The sequence below is a fragment of the Dermacentor andersoni genome, chromosome 4, assembly GCF_023375885.2.
Source record: "Dermacentor andersoni chromosome 4, qqDerAnde1_hic_scaffold, whole genome shotgun sequence".
Classification (NCBI taxonomy): Eukaryota; Metazoa; Arthropoda; class Arachnida; order Ixodida; family Ixodidae; genus Dermacentor; species Dermacentor andersoni.
In genome coordinates, this window is record NC_092817.1 from 176,708,939 (window position 1) to 176,725,668 (window position 16,730).

Here is a 16,730-nt window from a genome sequence, read left to right on the forward strand (position 1 = left end):
TGGGTCTTTGTCATGGTCGCCGGGAGATCTACGTAGCGGAGAGTTTCTCTTTGAAGGTTGCTCGTCTACAGTCCTCGTTCCCCGTACATGACCCCCTTCATGTCCCAATCTCGCGGGATTCTCGTATGGGCAATCTGTTTTCCACCGAGGAGTTGCAAGCGGCGTTGGCAGCGTGCAGTCGTTCCTCATCGCCTGGGCCTGACGTGGTGACATACGCAGCTTTTGGGAACCTCGGTCAAACAGCCCGGTATGCTCTTCTAGATGTGTGCAAAAATTCATTGCGTAAAGGAGTGGTTCCTGCTGCATGGAAGTCCTGCCACCTTGTGCCTCTGCTCAAACCAGGTAAGTCACCCCTAGTCGTCGTGTCTTATCGTCCCATTGCTCTGGCCAGCTGTCTAGGAAAGGTGATGAAGGGGATGGTGCTGATGTGTCTAAAATGGTAATTCGAACTCTACAAAATATACCATGATGCTATGGCCGGCTTGCGACGCGGACGATCTTCTGTAGACAACCTCATAGATCTTGTCTTGTCTGTTCAGCACAACAAAAGCCTAAGGAGACTGTCACCAGCGATGTTCCTGGACGTTCCTAGACCTGGTTCATACCCTTCCACAATCCGTCCATGTGTCGATATATGCAGACGATATATGCATATGGTCATGAGGAGCGACGCGTCCACAGATGCTCGCCAGACTCCAAAAAGCGGTTATCAAGTTATCTTCGAGTACGACGTCTGGAATCCTCCTCTGAGGAGTGCTCCATGCTCGCTTTCTCGCGCAAAGTAATGAGACCGTACGTTGTTAGAGTTGTACGCACGTCGTGTTAATTAATGGACAGCCTATTGCCTACGAGAAGACGCAGTGCTTTCTAGAAGTGATAATAGATCGAGACCTCTCCTGGAGTCTTCATCTCTCCTACCTAAAAACGAAACTAGTCATGATAACACACGTGCTCAGGTTTCTTGCAGGAAAGTCATGGGGTACGTCTTTGAGTGGGATGCTCCAACTGTATAACGCACTGTTCCTGGGCCTCCTACGCTACAGCTTACTTGTACTGCGTAGGACCGGCAAGGCCAACCTCCGAGCCCTCCAGTCTGTGGAAGCTCAAGTTCTGCGAATTTGTCTTGGCCTTCCCATGTGTGCATCCGCGGCAACAATATTTATCGCGCATGACCACCACATCAATACATATATTCATGTCGGCTCTTTGAGGATGCACGTCAGCCACAATGGCTGACTTCCATCACATCATCTCGCCTCCCTTCCTGCCACTCGACCTCGTTCAGCGTTTAGTAGAATTATTGCCGCCAACCGTGGAACTTTACCGCCAAACATGACACCTGCAGCACGACCATCTCTACCGATGTGGTGCCTGCATCTACTCCAGGCCCTTATTCTCATTCCAGACATCATAAATAAAAGGGAGATGTCATATTTCGCCCTCAAACAAACCGTGCTTTCATTCCTACATGACAAGCACTGCAAACACACCCACGTTTACACGCACAGTTCTGTCTCCTCTAAAAGTTCAGCTGGAGCAGTGGTAAATCCCGCTTAATCTGTCACCATCAAATTCAAGATTTGTCGCGTTACATCATCGACGGCTTCAGAACTCGCAGCTATTCGTTCTTCTCTGGAGTTTAATGTTCCCAAATCACCACATTCATGGTATGTTTTTTGTGATTCAAAGGCACCTCTGCAGTGTCTGTTGTCCCATTTAAACCAAGGACCTAATGTGCAATTAGTCGCAGAAATCCGACTGCTCAACCATCACGCAATCAACAAGGGGCACAACGTCATCTACCAGTGAATACGGGGTCACTGCGGAATTGCCGGAAATCACAGTGCGGATTACGCTGCCCGGTCGGCCCTCGATGGTGCCCATATTATACCCATACAACTGTCAAGAAAGATGCAGCCATAAGTCTTTGCTCCCTTGCACGCGAGCTTACGCAAACTCTGTGAAACACCAGTGAATTCACGTACGCACGTCTTCCCAAATTGGATCCACGTTTGCAACTCCGTCTTCCGCCAGGGTTACCACGAGTGGAAGTAACACTTCTGTGCCGCCTATGCCTCGGTGTGGCATTAAGGAATTTATATTCCTTCCACATTGTTATGGCCTACTGCCCTGCTTACGACACCTGAGACTGCGAGGAGACGATCGCGCACCTCCTCTGTGACTGTCCACGTTACAATATGCCAAGAAAAGGGCTCGTGACGGCGCTGGAAAAACTGGACAATCACCCCTTCACAGAAAAGAAAGTTCTAGGACACTGGTCCAGACGGGTTTCAGCACTCGAGGCCTTAAGGGCTTTGCTGAAGTGTTTAAGGGCCAGTGAATTGCACGACCACCGTTGGCTGTTGTTGCGCGTAGCATCGCGTTACTGTGTGAATTTTCGTCGTTTTCTTATCTTTTTTCTCCTTTTATTCCATTTGCCTCTTTCCCCAGCACAGGGTAGCCAGCCGTTATTTACACTGGCAAACTTCCCTGTCTTTCCTCTTCCGTTTTTGTCTTTCTATCTCTCTCTCTCTCTCTCTCTACAGCATACGAATCAAACGTGAAAATACATCTCATTTGCTACGTTGTATTTCAAAACACACCTAGAAATGGCAGAATCAAATCTGGGCACAAGTCTTTTATTCTCCCTTCACGTTTCAGTGCTACGTACCGGATCCGGCAATCTACGTCTTCGCTGCATTGCGTTTGATAAGCAAGGCGCCATTTCTTAAAACAAAGTGCGGAAATAACTCTTGGCGCAATTCCGACGAAAAATCGCAGCGATCGCTGTGAGTGCAACGAACCGCTTAGTTGAAGTAAAAAAGGGAGGTCGGCACTTCTATTGCGATCTCCCGTCACATGCGACGGAAATCGCACTTCCAGTGGAATGAAAATTTAGTCATGCGAAAAAGGCTTGAGTCGACGATGGCAGCTCGTTCTCACGCGCGAGGAGAGGAAAGCAAGGAAGAAGCACGTGTCTTTCGCCGCGCGCAAGACTCAGGGGGGAGGTGAAATTGTTGATAATATTATTCCGGGAACAGCTGGGTATGGCGCGGCCACGTGGGCCCTATCTTGTAAGAGATCTGCGTGGTTGTGCACTGTTTTCGCAGCTTAGTTTGCGCTGAAGCAAGAGACAGCACAGAGGGGAATGCGCTCGCTGCTGCTTCCGCACTTCCTTCCACTGTAGTTTTGAGAGCACAGTTTCTGCGGTGAGCGAGTGAGGTGTTTCAGTACTTGCATGTGCGTACGTGACACCATGCTTGTTAATTTAGATAGCAAGCGAAGGTTTACACGTTTATACTTCCCATAAAACTACTATCCTAATTTCGTATAGCTATCTACTGCTATGCTTTCGCAATCAATCTATCACCTTCAGGGCGAAGCTGCCACTCTTTAAAACGATAAGCATTTTGAGGCAACTTTACAGATTTTAAAGTGCTACCTTCCTGCCGATATTTCCATCGGGCTGATGCTCTAGCCGTTTTTCCACCGACTCGATTCCCTGGGTCGTGCTTGGTCGTAGGCTTAGAGTGTTGGGCTGCTGTGGTGAGTAAACCCGGTGCGTAGTCAATAAGAACACCAGCTGGTGTCAGCCGCCGTAGTTGCTTGGTGGTGTGGTGTTGGGCTGATAAGCACGAGGTCGTGGGATCGAATCCCGGCAATGGCGGCCCCATTTCGATGGGATCGAAGTGCGAAAACACCCTTGTACTTAGATTTAGTTGCACGTTAAAGAAACCGAGGTTGTCCAAATTTCCGGAGACTCCCACTACAGCATTCGTCATAATCACGAGCACACATAAATGGATTTCTCCGCTCTTTGTGCACATGCACGAGGAGCACTGGTTGCGAGAGAGAAATATGGGGACTTTTGGACCTTGAGATTTCTCTTCGCCTGGGTACTACGGGGAAGAAAGTTGTTAGCTCCATTCGTCCCTAGCCGAGCTGGCAACACGATTGAGACAGAATGCGTGGCCGGCAAGCCGAAGAAGCCGTGTCCAAGGTGAGTTTGTTGCTATTTTATTGCGACGGTAGCATAATAAATCTTTATAGTCGCAGTGGGATATGTCTGGAAGTGAGGTGTCCTCTCGGATGACCTTAGTGGTAAACCATTACATCGTGCCGATGCATTGTTGATTAGTGTCGCTTAGCAAGGTCGGCATAACGCACACTTCAGGAGATTCGCGGGAACGGAAACAGTTTGTGCATTCAACTGCCGTGCCGATGAACTAGTTATTAATGTTACTGAGCATACAACGCACTTGGAGGTTCGTAGGAATGGAACATTTTGTACTCTGTATGTGAAAGTACTCAAACTTGCGTCGCCATGCAATGTGAGCCGTAAATCGTTGTGAAAGCTGTACAGTAACACTGATATTGGCTACATGGTGCAGATTCGTAGCGATTCTGAGGTGCTTGTGCGCAAGGGTAATTAATGAAGGAGCGCATATTACTAATCCCTGCTGTTACGATGACTAGCTCATATACGGGAAGCTCTTTGTGGGCCAAACAAGGGCTCACATCGCAACAACCGCGTGCGAAATAGCTATGAAGGCCTGTCAGTACATTTGGTCGGCGTCTCCGTGCATGTACTGAGACAGGAGACGTGACGGCAGTTGCGCACGTATATGTACACTATATCCTCTGACAGTGGCCGTTTTCGTCGCAATACACTGCGCATGCTTGATTGCGCGACATTGATGCCCTACGGCGAAACTGACTTTAGGCAAACGGCATTGTGCAACGCTCGAGCCATCTTATCTTGTCCGTCACTGCGGATAGAAAACGTATACACGTTCAAGCTATTTGAGCTGCATCATTTTGTCGATGTTTACCCCTCTTTACTAAATGAAGAGGATAACGTATGCCTTTGTGGGTGATTTAAAAGATTGATAAAAAGCCTGGTAACCTATGTGCAGTCAGTCAAAAAGCACTATTTATTGAGGTGTCTACGCTCCTGTAAAAAAATATGCAATTGAGTGATGACCCTCTGGAGGTGGATCCGCACCTATGTAAGCATAGCCGGCTCATCAGTCACAAAGTAGGAGCGGAGCAGAACTTTTTAATGCTCATCATACGACATTGACATTGATTATTTTGTGTTCAGCCAGTGACAAACGTATTGATCTAAACAGTGAGACTTCGCCTTAATCCGCAAGGATTATGTGGCGAACCGGAGAGCAAAAGGTGAAAACAATGTTTTCATACAAGGCAAGTCATCCATATAGTGGAACTGCATTTATCGTTGGTGTAATATTGACGCACTTACTTTCTGAAGTCCAACTTTTCCTGCAACTTAGTTTCTGTTGGTGCAGAAGCTTCTACTGGAAGCATCTAAACTATGATTTATCAAATCAGGTTGCCATCTTGTAGATTTAGAAATTTTCCTCCGGCCTTAAGTCTTTTCTGAATCTGGAAGAGCTGGCTGATTGCAAAAACGTACCACGTAGCCAATATCAGCGTTACTGTACAACTTTCACAAGGATCTACTGCTATGAAATTGCATGACGACCATTTTTCTTTAGCATACATTTGTTCCGTATTCATCCGCAGGGCACAGTGTTTTGCCAGTGTGGCTGTACAGCTCTCACTACGATCTATGGCTCAGATTGCATGACGACGTAAGTTTTAGTACTTTCACATACAGAGTACAAAATGTTCCATTCCCACGAATCTCCAAGTGTGTTGTATGCTCAGTTACATTAAGAACTAATGCATCGGCACGGCAGTTGAATTCATAAACTGTTTCCGTTCCCGCCATTTCCCTGAAGTGTGTGGTATATGCTCAACGACACTAATGAATAATGAATCGGCGCGACGTAATGCCTTGCCATTAAAGTTATCCGAGAAAACGCCTCACGTCCAAACGTATCCCACTGCGACTATAAAAATTTAATATGCTACCGTCACAACAAAATGGCAACAAACTCACCTTGGACACGCCACGCATTCTGTCGATTGCGTTGCCACCTCGGCTAGGGACGAACGCAGCTAACAACTTTCTTCTCCGTAGTACCTACTCGAAGAGAAATCTCAAGGAACGAAAGCGAGGACATTTCTCTCTCGCGACCACTGCTCCTCGTGCATGCGCAGAAAGAGCGGAGAAATCCAATTATGATGTGCTCGTGTCCTAATCAAGTCGTAGTTTTGGCACGTAAAACTGCATAATTAAATTTAATGTGACCACCTGGTGTCACTAGCGATCTACTCTTCCACGAACCTCTTTGTCACCAACTTGTGTATCTGGTGCAGTCCGGAATATTTGTTGCTGTGCTGGACTGTGCCGTGGTAATAAACATATTAGGCACAAGATGCTCAATGAAGCTAAACCCAAGTTCAACGTGGCATATGACGCAGCCCGATCGATGAAGGTCAACAACGTGCTTATTCTCTACTGCGGTACCTGCACCAAACAGAGCTGCAGGCATTTATTCGTAGACGCTCCGTTAATATCGGAGCATGTACCTAGGAGGTAGTCCCGGAATAACAAAAAAGTATCCCTGATTCTGGGTGGAATCAAACCCGCGTTGTGCATATTCAGGCAACTTTGTCTGAATACAAAGTGACACACGCGCTATGCAACAACTGCACGGTGTCACCGCCATGTGGCGCTGCATGTTCAGAGGGAAATGCGATAGAGGAGCTGCGCTACATACATGACTCACTCATCAATATGTGCCCTACAGTGCATTGATGCTTATCGTATTAACGTCGAAATTAATTGAGAGATGGGTATACTGTCACATTTTTTTCTGGAACAAGGCGTTTCCCCGTTTTTTTTTTGTGTGTGAGAATGAGTGCACTTTTTTAAGTGAGAAGGCAGAGATTGCATGTAACATTGTCAGATTAAGCACAAGACGACAGCGCGCATCTCATTTGACAAAGTTCTTGACGAACAGCCAGAATCAATGGGTTCAATAGGGCTTACCCTGCCTACGTCACATGTTAAAGAGGCCAGATATTTCTAGATATAATACAGAACGCAAATGGACGAGAGGGTAAAAATCATCAACGAGTATGGAGAACCGGCAATGAGTTCGACTGTTGTGGACAGACTTAGGTCGTTTCGAAGACCCGTTACTTATAGGCATTGATATTGCCTTCATGTTCCACTAAATGCAATTCTTTGAAAGCCCTTTTGCATATTCAGTGCTTTTTCAATTTATTCAGTGCTAGGAATCCTACCTACAATTCTGCACATTTTCCTGTTCGTGTGCTTTTGTATATTGCTATACCATCAAACATCATATCTGATGCGATCATGCTGTTACTCGCAAAAATAGTATTTTTGTGTGTTTCACATGCTAAGTACGGTAAATCATATGCTTGTACTATGTTCTTCTAGTTTGGACGCGACTTCGCCATCCAGTTTCCAGGAAAATTCGATGCGTATCAGGGCCTAACTGTTCGCGTCTTCGGCTACACTCGCGACGCGGGTCCGACGTGAGTTGCTATTTCAATGTTATTCTTCACAAAAATACAGACAATGGACTCAACTCACCAAAATGTGTCCTTAGATTATGTTTGTATAACGCTAATGTATTTTTAACTCGACAGGCATCTTACTTAATTCTCAATTTTTATTAGCCGTGTACACTCGCAAAAGATTTCACATTTCGCAGTTTGCCGGTAAGGTTCTCCTTTTGAGCATACACATTAACGTTTTTCCACTCCTAGAGAGGCAGCTAATCGAATATGTGAAACATACAAATGTCAATTTTTACATCTAGGTTCAATTTACTATAATAGTTGCTGGCCAATTCGTCATTTATACGTTGAGAACATAATTGCATACTTTGTCATGCGCGCATGTACCAAATAATACGGGGAATTTACCCGGTGCGCACCGAATAGCGGTGGTGAACAAGAAACGTGCGCATATAAAATTCAGCCGGCTGCTTAATAACAACATAGGATGCATCGACATGCGCAGTGAAAGCGCTGACGTGGCCACGACAATGCTACAACATTACTCTGCATACTATCATGCACAAAAATCCCGCCCAGTACGTGTTTAGGCCCCCTTACTTCAGAAACAAACAAGAAAAAAAACGACCGAATGGTTTTAATTGAGAGCGGAGGTTGCAGTCACAGTAAATTTGTTCAAAAGCCGATGGAATCAGTCAAGATTTTAGTAGTTATTCAGTCTCCCTAACATCGTCAAATAATGTTTTGTCAGTTCACTTGAAACTGAACTTAAAAGTAGCCTATTCATTTAAAGGTGGTCATATAGGTATCTGTAGGTTTCGCTTAAGAAAGGTAATTATAAATATTTATCTTCTCTCGACTACCTTTGCTGAAACAGCCAAAATACATCTTAGTGGCAGTCGGAAAATAAAAAAAAAAACATGCCTGCCATGGGCAGATAAATAAACATGATAAAGCAGCTCTGTATGGCCTCGACTGGTTCCATGGGCCCTCCGTTCACACATACTGACATCACTTCGAGATGCCAATCAAGGCTGGTCATTTTTTACGCTTGAGAAATAATGATGGACTGTGCGGAGGGTTCCATTGGTGGAACAAAGGGCGATATGTCGAGTCTTATGCTGCCGCTTGTACAACGGACCACTTTCATAAAATGACGACTGTTTCGAAGCCACCGATGTAGAGCTTTGAGCCACTAACAGGTACCTTTGGAAACGTGGGCATTTTGCACGTTGGTCGCTTTATGAAAACCATTTCTGGCAAAATAACCTTTTACGCAATAATTTTGGAGATTGCAAGAAAGCCACGTATAGGACAGGGTACAGCACATGTGCTCAGGCAGCAGTTCGCTGTCCTGCCCGTGACGTTTTTGTGGTGTTTTGATGTATTTCGTAGCATACACCAATTACACCAACCCGGTGTCTGGGTTCCATGCTCCATGTTGAATGATTCTTTTTCTCACACATTTCATAATTTAGCATCGGTTCTTCCTGAAGTAAAATATGCTCATACAATGAACACATTTCTTTCAGAACAACACAGTCGCTGGCAAATACTACAATAAATACGTTTTAGGTATGACATGAACTCAATTGTTAACACAATTACAAACAATATTTGAGCCGAACACACAACCTTGATGTATACCTTAAGTACCACTCAGAATGGAGGACAACCTCGGGCCTCAAAAGACTGATCGCTGTGTATAAATTAATCCGCTCAATCATATCTGGCAAAAGTAGGATACTTTCAGGTTTGAATACTAACTCTTCAAGAGGCACTTTATCAAAAGAAATATAACATATCTAAAAACAGCAGATACATTAGCTCAGGCATCAAGCGTCTGAGAAAATCGATGGACTATACTCGCAAGCAGAGTTACTGTAAACACATGCATGTTTTGGAAATTAACAGCGCAAAACAGACAAGGACGAAGAAAAGGAAGAACACGACACTGGCACTGACTCACAGCTAACGTTCATTTTGAAGAAAGTCCATGGTTATATTGCGCTCAATTTTACAAACACGATATTAAGGAAGGACAGGACATGGACGGACGTTGCGCTACGTCCGTCCACGTCCTGTCCTGCCTTAATATCGTGTTTGTAAAACTGAGCGCAATATAACGATGAACGTTCACCAACCAGCCCCCTTCATTGCTTTACTTGACGAAAGTCACATTTATACACACCCGCCAACACAGAACCACATGTCAACAACTGAGCTACCGTACATGCAAATTAGGAGCTATCCTGGTGAATTGTCAAAACGCACGTCGAAAACATCAGTTCGTCATTACGCGGATAAAACCAGTGCGTCAAAATATAAAAAAACCAAAAACCCAGTAACAAATGTCCCTATCCAAGTTAACAACAATCAATCGTGAAACTCTTTCTTCCAAATATCTCACCTATTCTTTACTAACAGTGACAAGCGGTCTACCGACGCACCTTTCCCCTTTCTTATCAATATGAAAAGCTCCCATAATCTTCCTTGTGGGTTGATCTTTACGCTAGAACAAACAAACAAACGGTTTTTTTTTTCGCTAATGGTCGTCACACGCACTCTGTTGAATGCAAAGAAAAGTGCAAAGCTCCCGTACCTTTTAATGATGACTAGTGCTCATTTAATCTAACGTTCAGGCAGCGGCTGGTTTGACCTACATAAACCTTCCCGCATGACAAGGGCAACCTATACACAACGGAGAACGTGTGTATTTTGTAACTTCTTGCAACATAAACTGTGCTGCGCGGTAAATTTCCGAAACATTTATCACCACCAACTCAACCAAGTTTATCTTCTAGTATTAACATACATATTGTCGATCTGTGTTGAAACGAACAGAATACATTATTTGACAAAATACTGCCTTCACTTTCTCGTTCATGGAAGAAGGAAGGAGTCGTGTGGGGACAACAAAGAAAGATGAGGTACATGCATCGATAGCATCGTTTTTCTATGTTCTTAATACAACATAGTGGCGGCGAGAATTAAACTAATACAAGGTCAAATTTCCTGGCGATTTCGCCTGCTAGATCACTACTATGTACGCTCCGTGATTACAACCGCCACCACCTTTCCTGCCTTCAACTGGTCATCCTGTCCCATGGGCCCAGTAGAAGCAGGCTTTGGAGATTTATATGGTGGCATCCGGAGCTGCCGAGTTTCCAGCGAAACGCCGCAGAGCGATTCTGCTCACCTTCCTTCGTATGGGGCGGCCGCGTATTTTCTCTGCACTGAAGTCAGCAAACTTGTCATCGGGCTTTTCTGCCGGTCCTTAGAGCGCAGCTCATTGAACCACGACTACACTCTGGAACTCGCAGTTATATCCAAACGTCCAAATCCTGGTTTAGACGTCCAGTGCATAACATAAGTAGATTAATTTTTGGATGTCCTGTTTAAAACATCCTTCGGACATACAAACGTTTCAACTTGTGGAATCTAAACAAATTCCAGAACTTTAACCCTAGGGATGTCCGAAGGGTGTTTGCAACAGGATCTCCCATACCGGACATATGTGGGACCAAGGCACACAATCCAACACGTAGTACGTGATCATATCGCCGAATGTTAACCGTCGTTCTGAAGCTGCTGCACTCAGGATCAAACTTCCTGTGCAGAGGATAAATGGAGAAGCAGCTATGAACGACCGAAACTGAGCGAGCATATCGGGAGGAAACGTCACAAATAGGTAGGTAGAGCACCGGAACTGCTGGGCATTACCACGCATCGCGAACTACCGCCAGACGTAAGCGAAGCAATCGTGTCCCACGCTTCCGCTCTCTCCGATGATGCCGAGAAAACCGAGCACTGCTACTTCTGCAACAGGTGCAAGTACTGCTGTAGAACGGAGCAGTAACTGTCTTGAGCCAGTCAAAAGGTCCCTCTCTCTTATTGCACGCTTTGTGCTGATTTGCGCCTAGTCGGTCACATGACCTAAGGCCGCCGTTTTATTGGATCTCTTCACCCTTATCTCTAGGCTCGGAATGCCTTAAGGTTGGTGCGCCCAGCGTTCAGTCTGCGCGTTTTCACTGGACGTGGTGGTCGTGTCTTGTGCTCATGAGTTCCAGCTTGAACGTTTGTCAGTTCCAGGTGAACGCTTTCGTCGTTCGCTTAGGAGCTCGATCTCCGCGGCACCTGTACGCCTTACATCCATCAAGATGTAAGTTACAGTTCATGAAGTCTGTGTTTTTCAATTAGCAGCACTGCAATATTTTCCACTAATGTGCCGTCATGTCTCCGCCCATTCGAATGACGGAATTGCGCATCCCCATGCTTTGTGGCGAGGTAACATCAATGGGCGATTGACCATGCGTTGTGCTGCGTTTGGTTCCATCGTACTGCTTTTCTGCAAATTTCCGAGCTTACTCTGGCCTATATTGTTTCTGCGCAGCGCTTGGGTCCAATAAAAAGAAATTTCTGAATGAGGAACTTCCGAACCGCTAACTTCCATGCAGCCGATAGGATGGGTGCGCGAGAGTTATCGCATTTGTCTTTTCTGAACAGTGGTGAATTATAACAAAATTAATATGAATCATAATAACTATTCCAGACCGGCACTGTCCGCAATAGCCTTGCTTGAGCTTTTTTTTTTCCTTTTTTTACGTAACCGCGATTGCGAGAGCAATCATACAGCTGCGTAAAGTTGGAATATCTGAAATTCGTGCGAATAAATTTGTATCGCGGTTGGCGCACTTGCTGCATATATGGCCAGCCGCGCTGCTGAATTTTAACACGCCTGTCTTTGGGGCTGCTATATTGTTCTTGCCAAACAGTGCCACGCATGTTTCTTGGAATAATGAATCTTTTGGGCAACTTGTTTGAGTTCTGCTTACTTACAAGTAATCGGACGCTATTATGGTGGTGACGTCAAGAGAAGCTTACTCTTCAGCTATCTTTGACGAACAAAACGTCTCCGCTGACTTAATTGCTCGTTTGCACGTGGTCGTATATTTTAGTACGTAACAGTGAAACTTTTTCTCAATTCACTATTTGTTTCGTGTCGTTTCAATTTCGGTGATTGTGTTTTTGGCATTTTGTTTGCGTAACCACGATTGCCAAAGTATTCGTAAAATTTCATACGTTCGGAATAACGGAACTTTTGTTGGCGCTTTTCTTCCGATCAGAGAAATGGCTGCCCGTAATAGCCGGTCGCATTCCTGAATATGACCATACGTGTTTTTCCGGCTTGTATTGTTTTTGCCTAACAGTGTCGTGCAGGTTGTCGTAATAGCAAAACATATGGAAGACTTTTTAGACTACTGCTTATGTAAACGGGAACGGATGCCTGCTAGTATGGCGTTAACGTCATCTTCACGTCTCAGCTCTTTAATGAGGAAACGTGTGCGCTGAATAGCTTGTTCGCACGTGTTCGCATTTTTTTTATTGTGAAATTTTGTCACAGTTGAGTATGTCGCGGGCTCGTAGTGATTAACCCTGTCGCTTAAGGAAACAGGGTAGGCAACGTTTCCCAAAAACATCGATTTTTTGCTTTTGTGTAATTTAAAATCTCCATTCTTTTCTTAACATGGCCCAGTGTTTCATTTGCGCGCACGCGAAATATTTACCTAAATATCAGCATTTTTCGAAACATAAGCCGCGTTTACATGAATGCGACAGTGTCGCATCGCATTGCATTTCTAGCGCATAGCATTCATGTAAACAGCGGTAATGCGCTAGGAAGGCGCATCGCATTAATGCGCCAGGCAAGGGTAGATTTACGGGCGCGAGTCGACTCTCGCGGAACATGTAAACGCAGGATCGTCGCATTAGGAATTATGGGAAGGAATTAGCTGCGGGACTGCCGCGGTGGTGAAGCTGCGAGAAACAAAATGGCATCCCCCATGGCAACTTCGCTCGCGGCAGCGTGCTCTACGCGAACCTATTTCTCTGCAGTGGAAACCGCTGCTTTCCTTGCTATCATATCTGAATTAAATGTTGGTGAGCTGTCAATCGGTGACGGCAGAGCACGTCGCGAACCCTCTTGCGCGCAAAAGTGCTTTAATGTAGGCCGACCGCATCCGACGACGTCGCTGCGGATGCTGCATGCATCAGCGTACAAGATGGCGGGAAAGTTAGCCCATGCCGACAAAAGTAGCATAAGGTGGAGACGGAACGCTGCGTTCCCAAGCATTTTGCACAAGCGTCAGGCACTCGGTAGTCGGTACAGTCGGCACTCAGCCACCAACGTGCACTCCGCCCACTACCGGAAACCAATTACACCGGAATTCGGCTGCACTTGCCTTATACGACACCAAGTGGCGCTACGTTCTCGCGAGAGTTAATGCGCTACATGTAAACGGCGTCGCATCGCTTTTCCCAAATGCGCTTGGAAATGCGATGCGCCTCTGTCGCATTCATGTAAACGGGGCTACAGGCAGCATCCAGCCAGGAACCCTTTGACACATGCTTGGGATCTGTGCCTCTCCTAAACTGAAAAAAAAAATCAACGCCTATTTTTGTGACGTTTAGCAAAATGGCTGCCAGTCATCTGGCAACTGTGAAAACCTAGCTAGCATATTTCAGTTAGCCATACAAATCCTAAGACGCAGCTGGATTACTCGCAACGCGCGGCGTTTTGCTCGTGCTTCGGACAATCGAATTTGTTTATACTTTGGTGCTGGTTATTTAGCGGTAATGCAATGACGAAGCCAAATAAGTGCTTTAAAAACGTCTCTTCCACGGAAACCGGCATAAGTCGATCTCCAATGACGCCAATTCTCCGCAACACAATCCAGGAGTGGGCGCCGCGGCCACCACGTGCGCGTCTGCATCGAAGCTTTTGCACTCGGCGGAACGCTTGAAGAACCTAAAGGCAAGTGATAGTGACCGCGGTTATGGCCTGAGTGACACTGACCCTCTCTCGTGTGCCGTTGCCGAAAGCTGTGCGTGTAAAGCGTGCGGTGGCGACAAGCAGCTTGTTGAAGACAGTCCACGAAAAGGAGTTGCTTGCGCGTTTTCCCTGCAGTGTGTAAAGTGCTTCTCAGCGCACTGGTTCGAGACATTGAGACGGACAACATGAGGCCATCACGAAATCAATGTGAGGATTGTTTTTGCATTACGATGCATAGGAAAAGGAGCAGCTGTCGGGACTACGTTGTGTGCGGTGCTCAAGTTGCCAAAACCACCCACAAAATTTTCGCGGTACAGTGATGAATTACTGAATCATGTTACCGCCGCCGCTGAAAGATCTATGCAATGCGCAGATAAAGCAACGGACCTCAATGACGGAGATATTGATATCGCTAGTGCTCTTGACGGAAGCTTGCAGAAGTGAGGGCACACCTCAAATAATGGCATAGTGTCCGCAACCAGTGTTGACTCTGGCAAGGTCATTGATGTGGAAGTAATGATGAAACATTGCGCCATGTGTGTGTCGAAAGCCACCTGTCGTGCCGACCTAGACAAGCACCATTACCAATGGATCCATGAAGGTTCAAGCGGAGGAATGGAGACCGAAGGAGCTTTGCGTATATTGCGAAGACTGAGGACCTGGTTGCGAAGACTTAAAAAAGAAAACAGGAAACAAGCTGCCCAACGGAAAAGTTATTTCTGGCGGGGACGCTTGACTGACACAGTGATCAACAAACTTCAGACATATTATGGCTTGGCCATTAGGAGACAATGTTGGGAGCTTGGGCGACATGGGGAAGACCGTATGGGCCACCTGTTTTCATATGGCGTCCACTGATGCCCATCCTTCCCATGGCCTGTGTCCAAAGGCTCCCGACACGTGGTGCCGATTCAACAAGAGCGAGATGAATGGCGAACCTTACATCCACAAGGATTCCCTGCCGGCAGCGGTCCTTGAGGCAATGAAGCCGGTGTTTCAACAGCTCTCAAAGCCTGAGCTTCTCCAGAAATGTCCCCAAGGAAAAACTCAGAACGCGAATGAGGCGTTGAACAACGCTGTATGGGAGCGCGCTCCGAAGAATGTCTTTCTTGGTCTCAAAACGCTGAAAATAGCAACAATGGATGCTGTGCTAACTTTTATTGATGGCAGCATTGCTCGAGCCGAAATTTTGAGGTCATTCGGAGTTTCTCCAGGACGGTTCACAGTCCAGTGGTTGCGCGAAGCTGACCAGCGACGACTGTACTTTGCAGAGAGGGCTACACGACTGGTTACTAAGGAGGCCCGGAAAACAAGGCAGCTAGAACTGAAAAGTGTCGATGATGGAGGGGACTACCAGGCTGGTGGCTATTGAAAAAATACGTCAAAATTTGTTGCTATAGTCCTATATTGAAATAAAGCTCTTTCTTCCACTTCAAAGCCAATTATCTCAAAACACTAAATTTGCTGCATTTGCCTCTTTTTTTTTTCAGAAAATGCAAGCGCTAGGGTTATATTTTCCAGATATTGAGCATACATTACAGACAGTCTACTAAATTACGATTATAAATATTATTGTAGGGGATTTTTATTGACAGCCTATTTACTGCAGATCTTGGCTCTAAAATTTCGTGGGTCCAGTAAAAAAAAAGAAAACAAAAAACTAACCTTTAAGAAATAATCTTAGTTCAGTAACGCTAGCTAACATTGCTGATTACAATGCCACCAAGGTTAATGCTCTAACCCCAGCAGATCATGAGGAAAAGGGTCGGCTTAACATGCACGGCAAGAATAGGACCTACCCTCTCCCCTTAAGCTTCGTCTGCCATTGGCGTTTTGTTTGCGTAACGACCGCGATATCAATCGTATAAACTCTGGTTGGAGCCGATGGCAGGAGGGTAACCAATGGTAGTGCTGCACGTTCGCCAAACAGTAAATAACAAGGGGAATATTCTACGCTATAATGCCGTGACGAATCGTACGCGAACGTAACAAATGGCAACATGGGGTTCGAGCCATGTTATCGGGTGAAACATGCATGTCCAGCATCTGAGTTAGCGTTCGGTTCAGCCACTCCGTTAGTCCCATCGTCTGTGGATGATTAGCGGTGGTGAGCTTACGTTCAATGGAGCAAGCATGAAGGAGGTTACCTACCACTCGTGAGGGGAAATACCTCCCGCGACCGGTGAGAGGGAGAGAGAGAGAGAGAATAACCTTAGAGACCTGGGGAAAGGGGGATAGGGGATTAGGAGCTTAGTGGGTGGCGCCCCAAGTCCAGGGCGCCACTAGCTTCTGCTGCTAGCCGAACGGGACCCAGAAGAGCCTTTTGCACTTTTGGCTCTGAGCTGGCGAGTTGAGCCTCCCATTGTTCTAGTGTGTTACTTAGATTATACCTAACTAAGTAGGCATATAAACGCGGCGGTGACGAGACGGTGACGAGTCGCTACACCACTGACAAGCACACGCATACGTCGGT

At 46.0% G+C, this 16,730-nt stretch overlaps 1 protein-coding gene across 2 annotated transcripts in view; it reads left to right on the forward strand.

The window, feature by feature from the left end:
• LOC129384965 (uncharacterized) overlaps positions 1-16,730 on the forward strand; it is a 180,089-nt gene that overhangs the window by 64,166 nt on the left and 99,193 nt on the right. For both annotated transcript variants that reach the window (XM_072287979.1, XM_072287978.1), the window contains exon 2: positions 7,343-7,440. In XM_072287979.1, the coding sequence (XP_072144080.1) occupies positions 7,343-7,440 (98 nt within the window). The remainder of the gene's footprint in view (positions 1-7,342; positions 7,441-16,730) is intronic.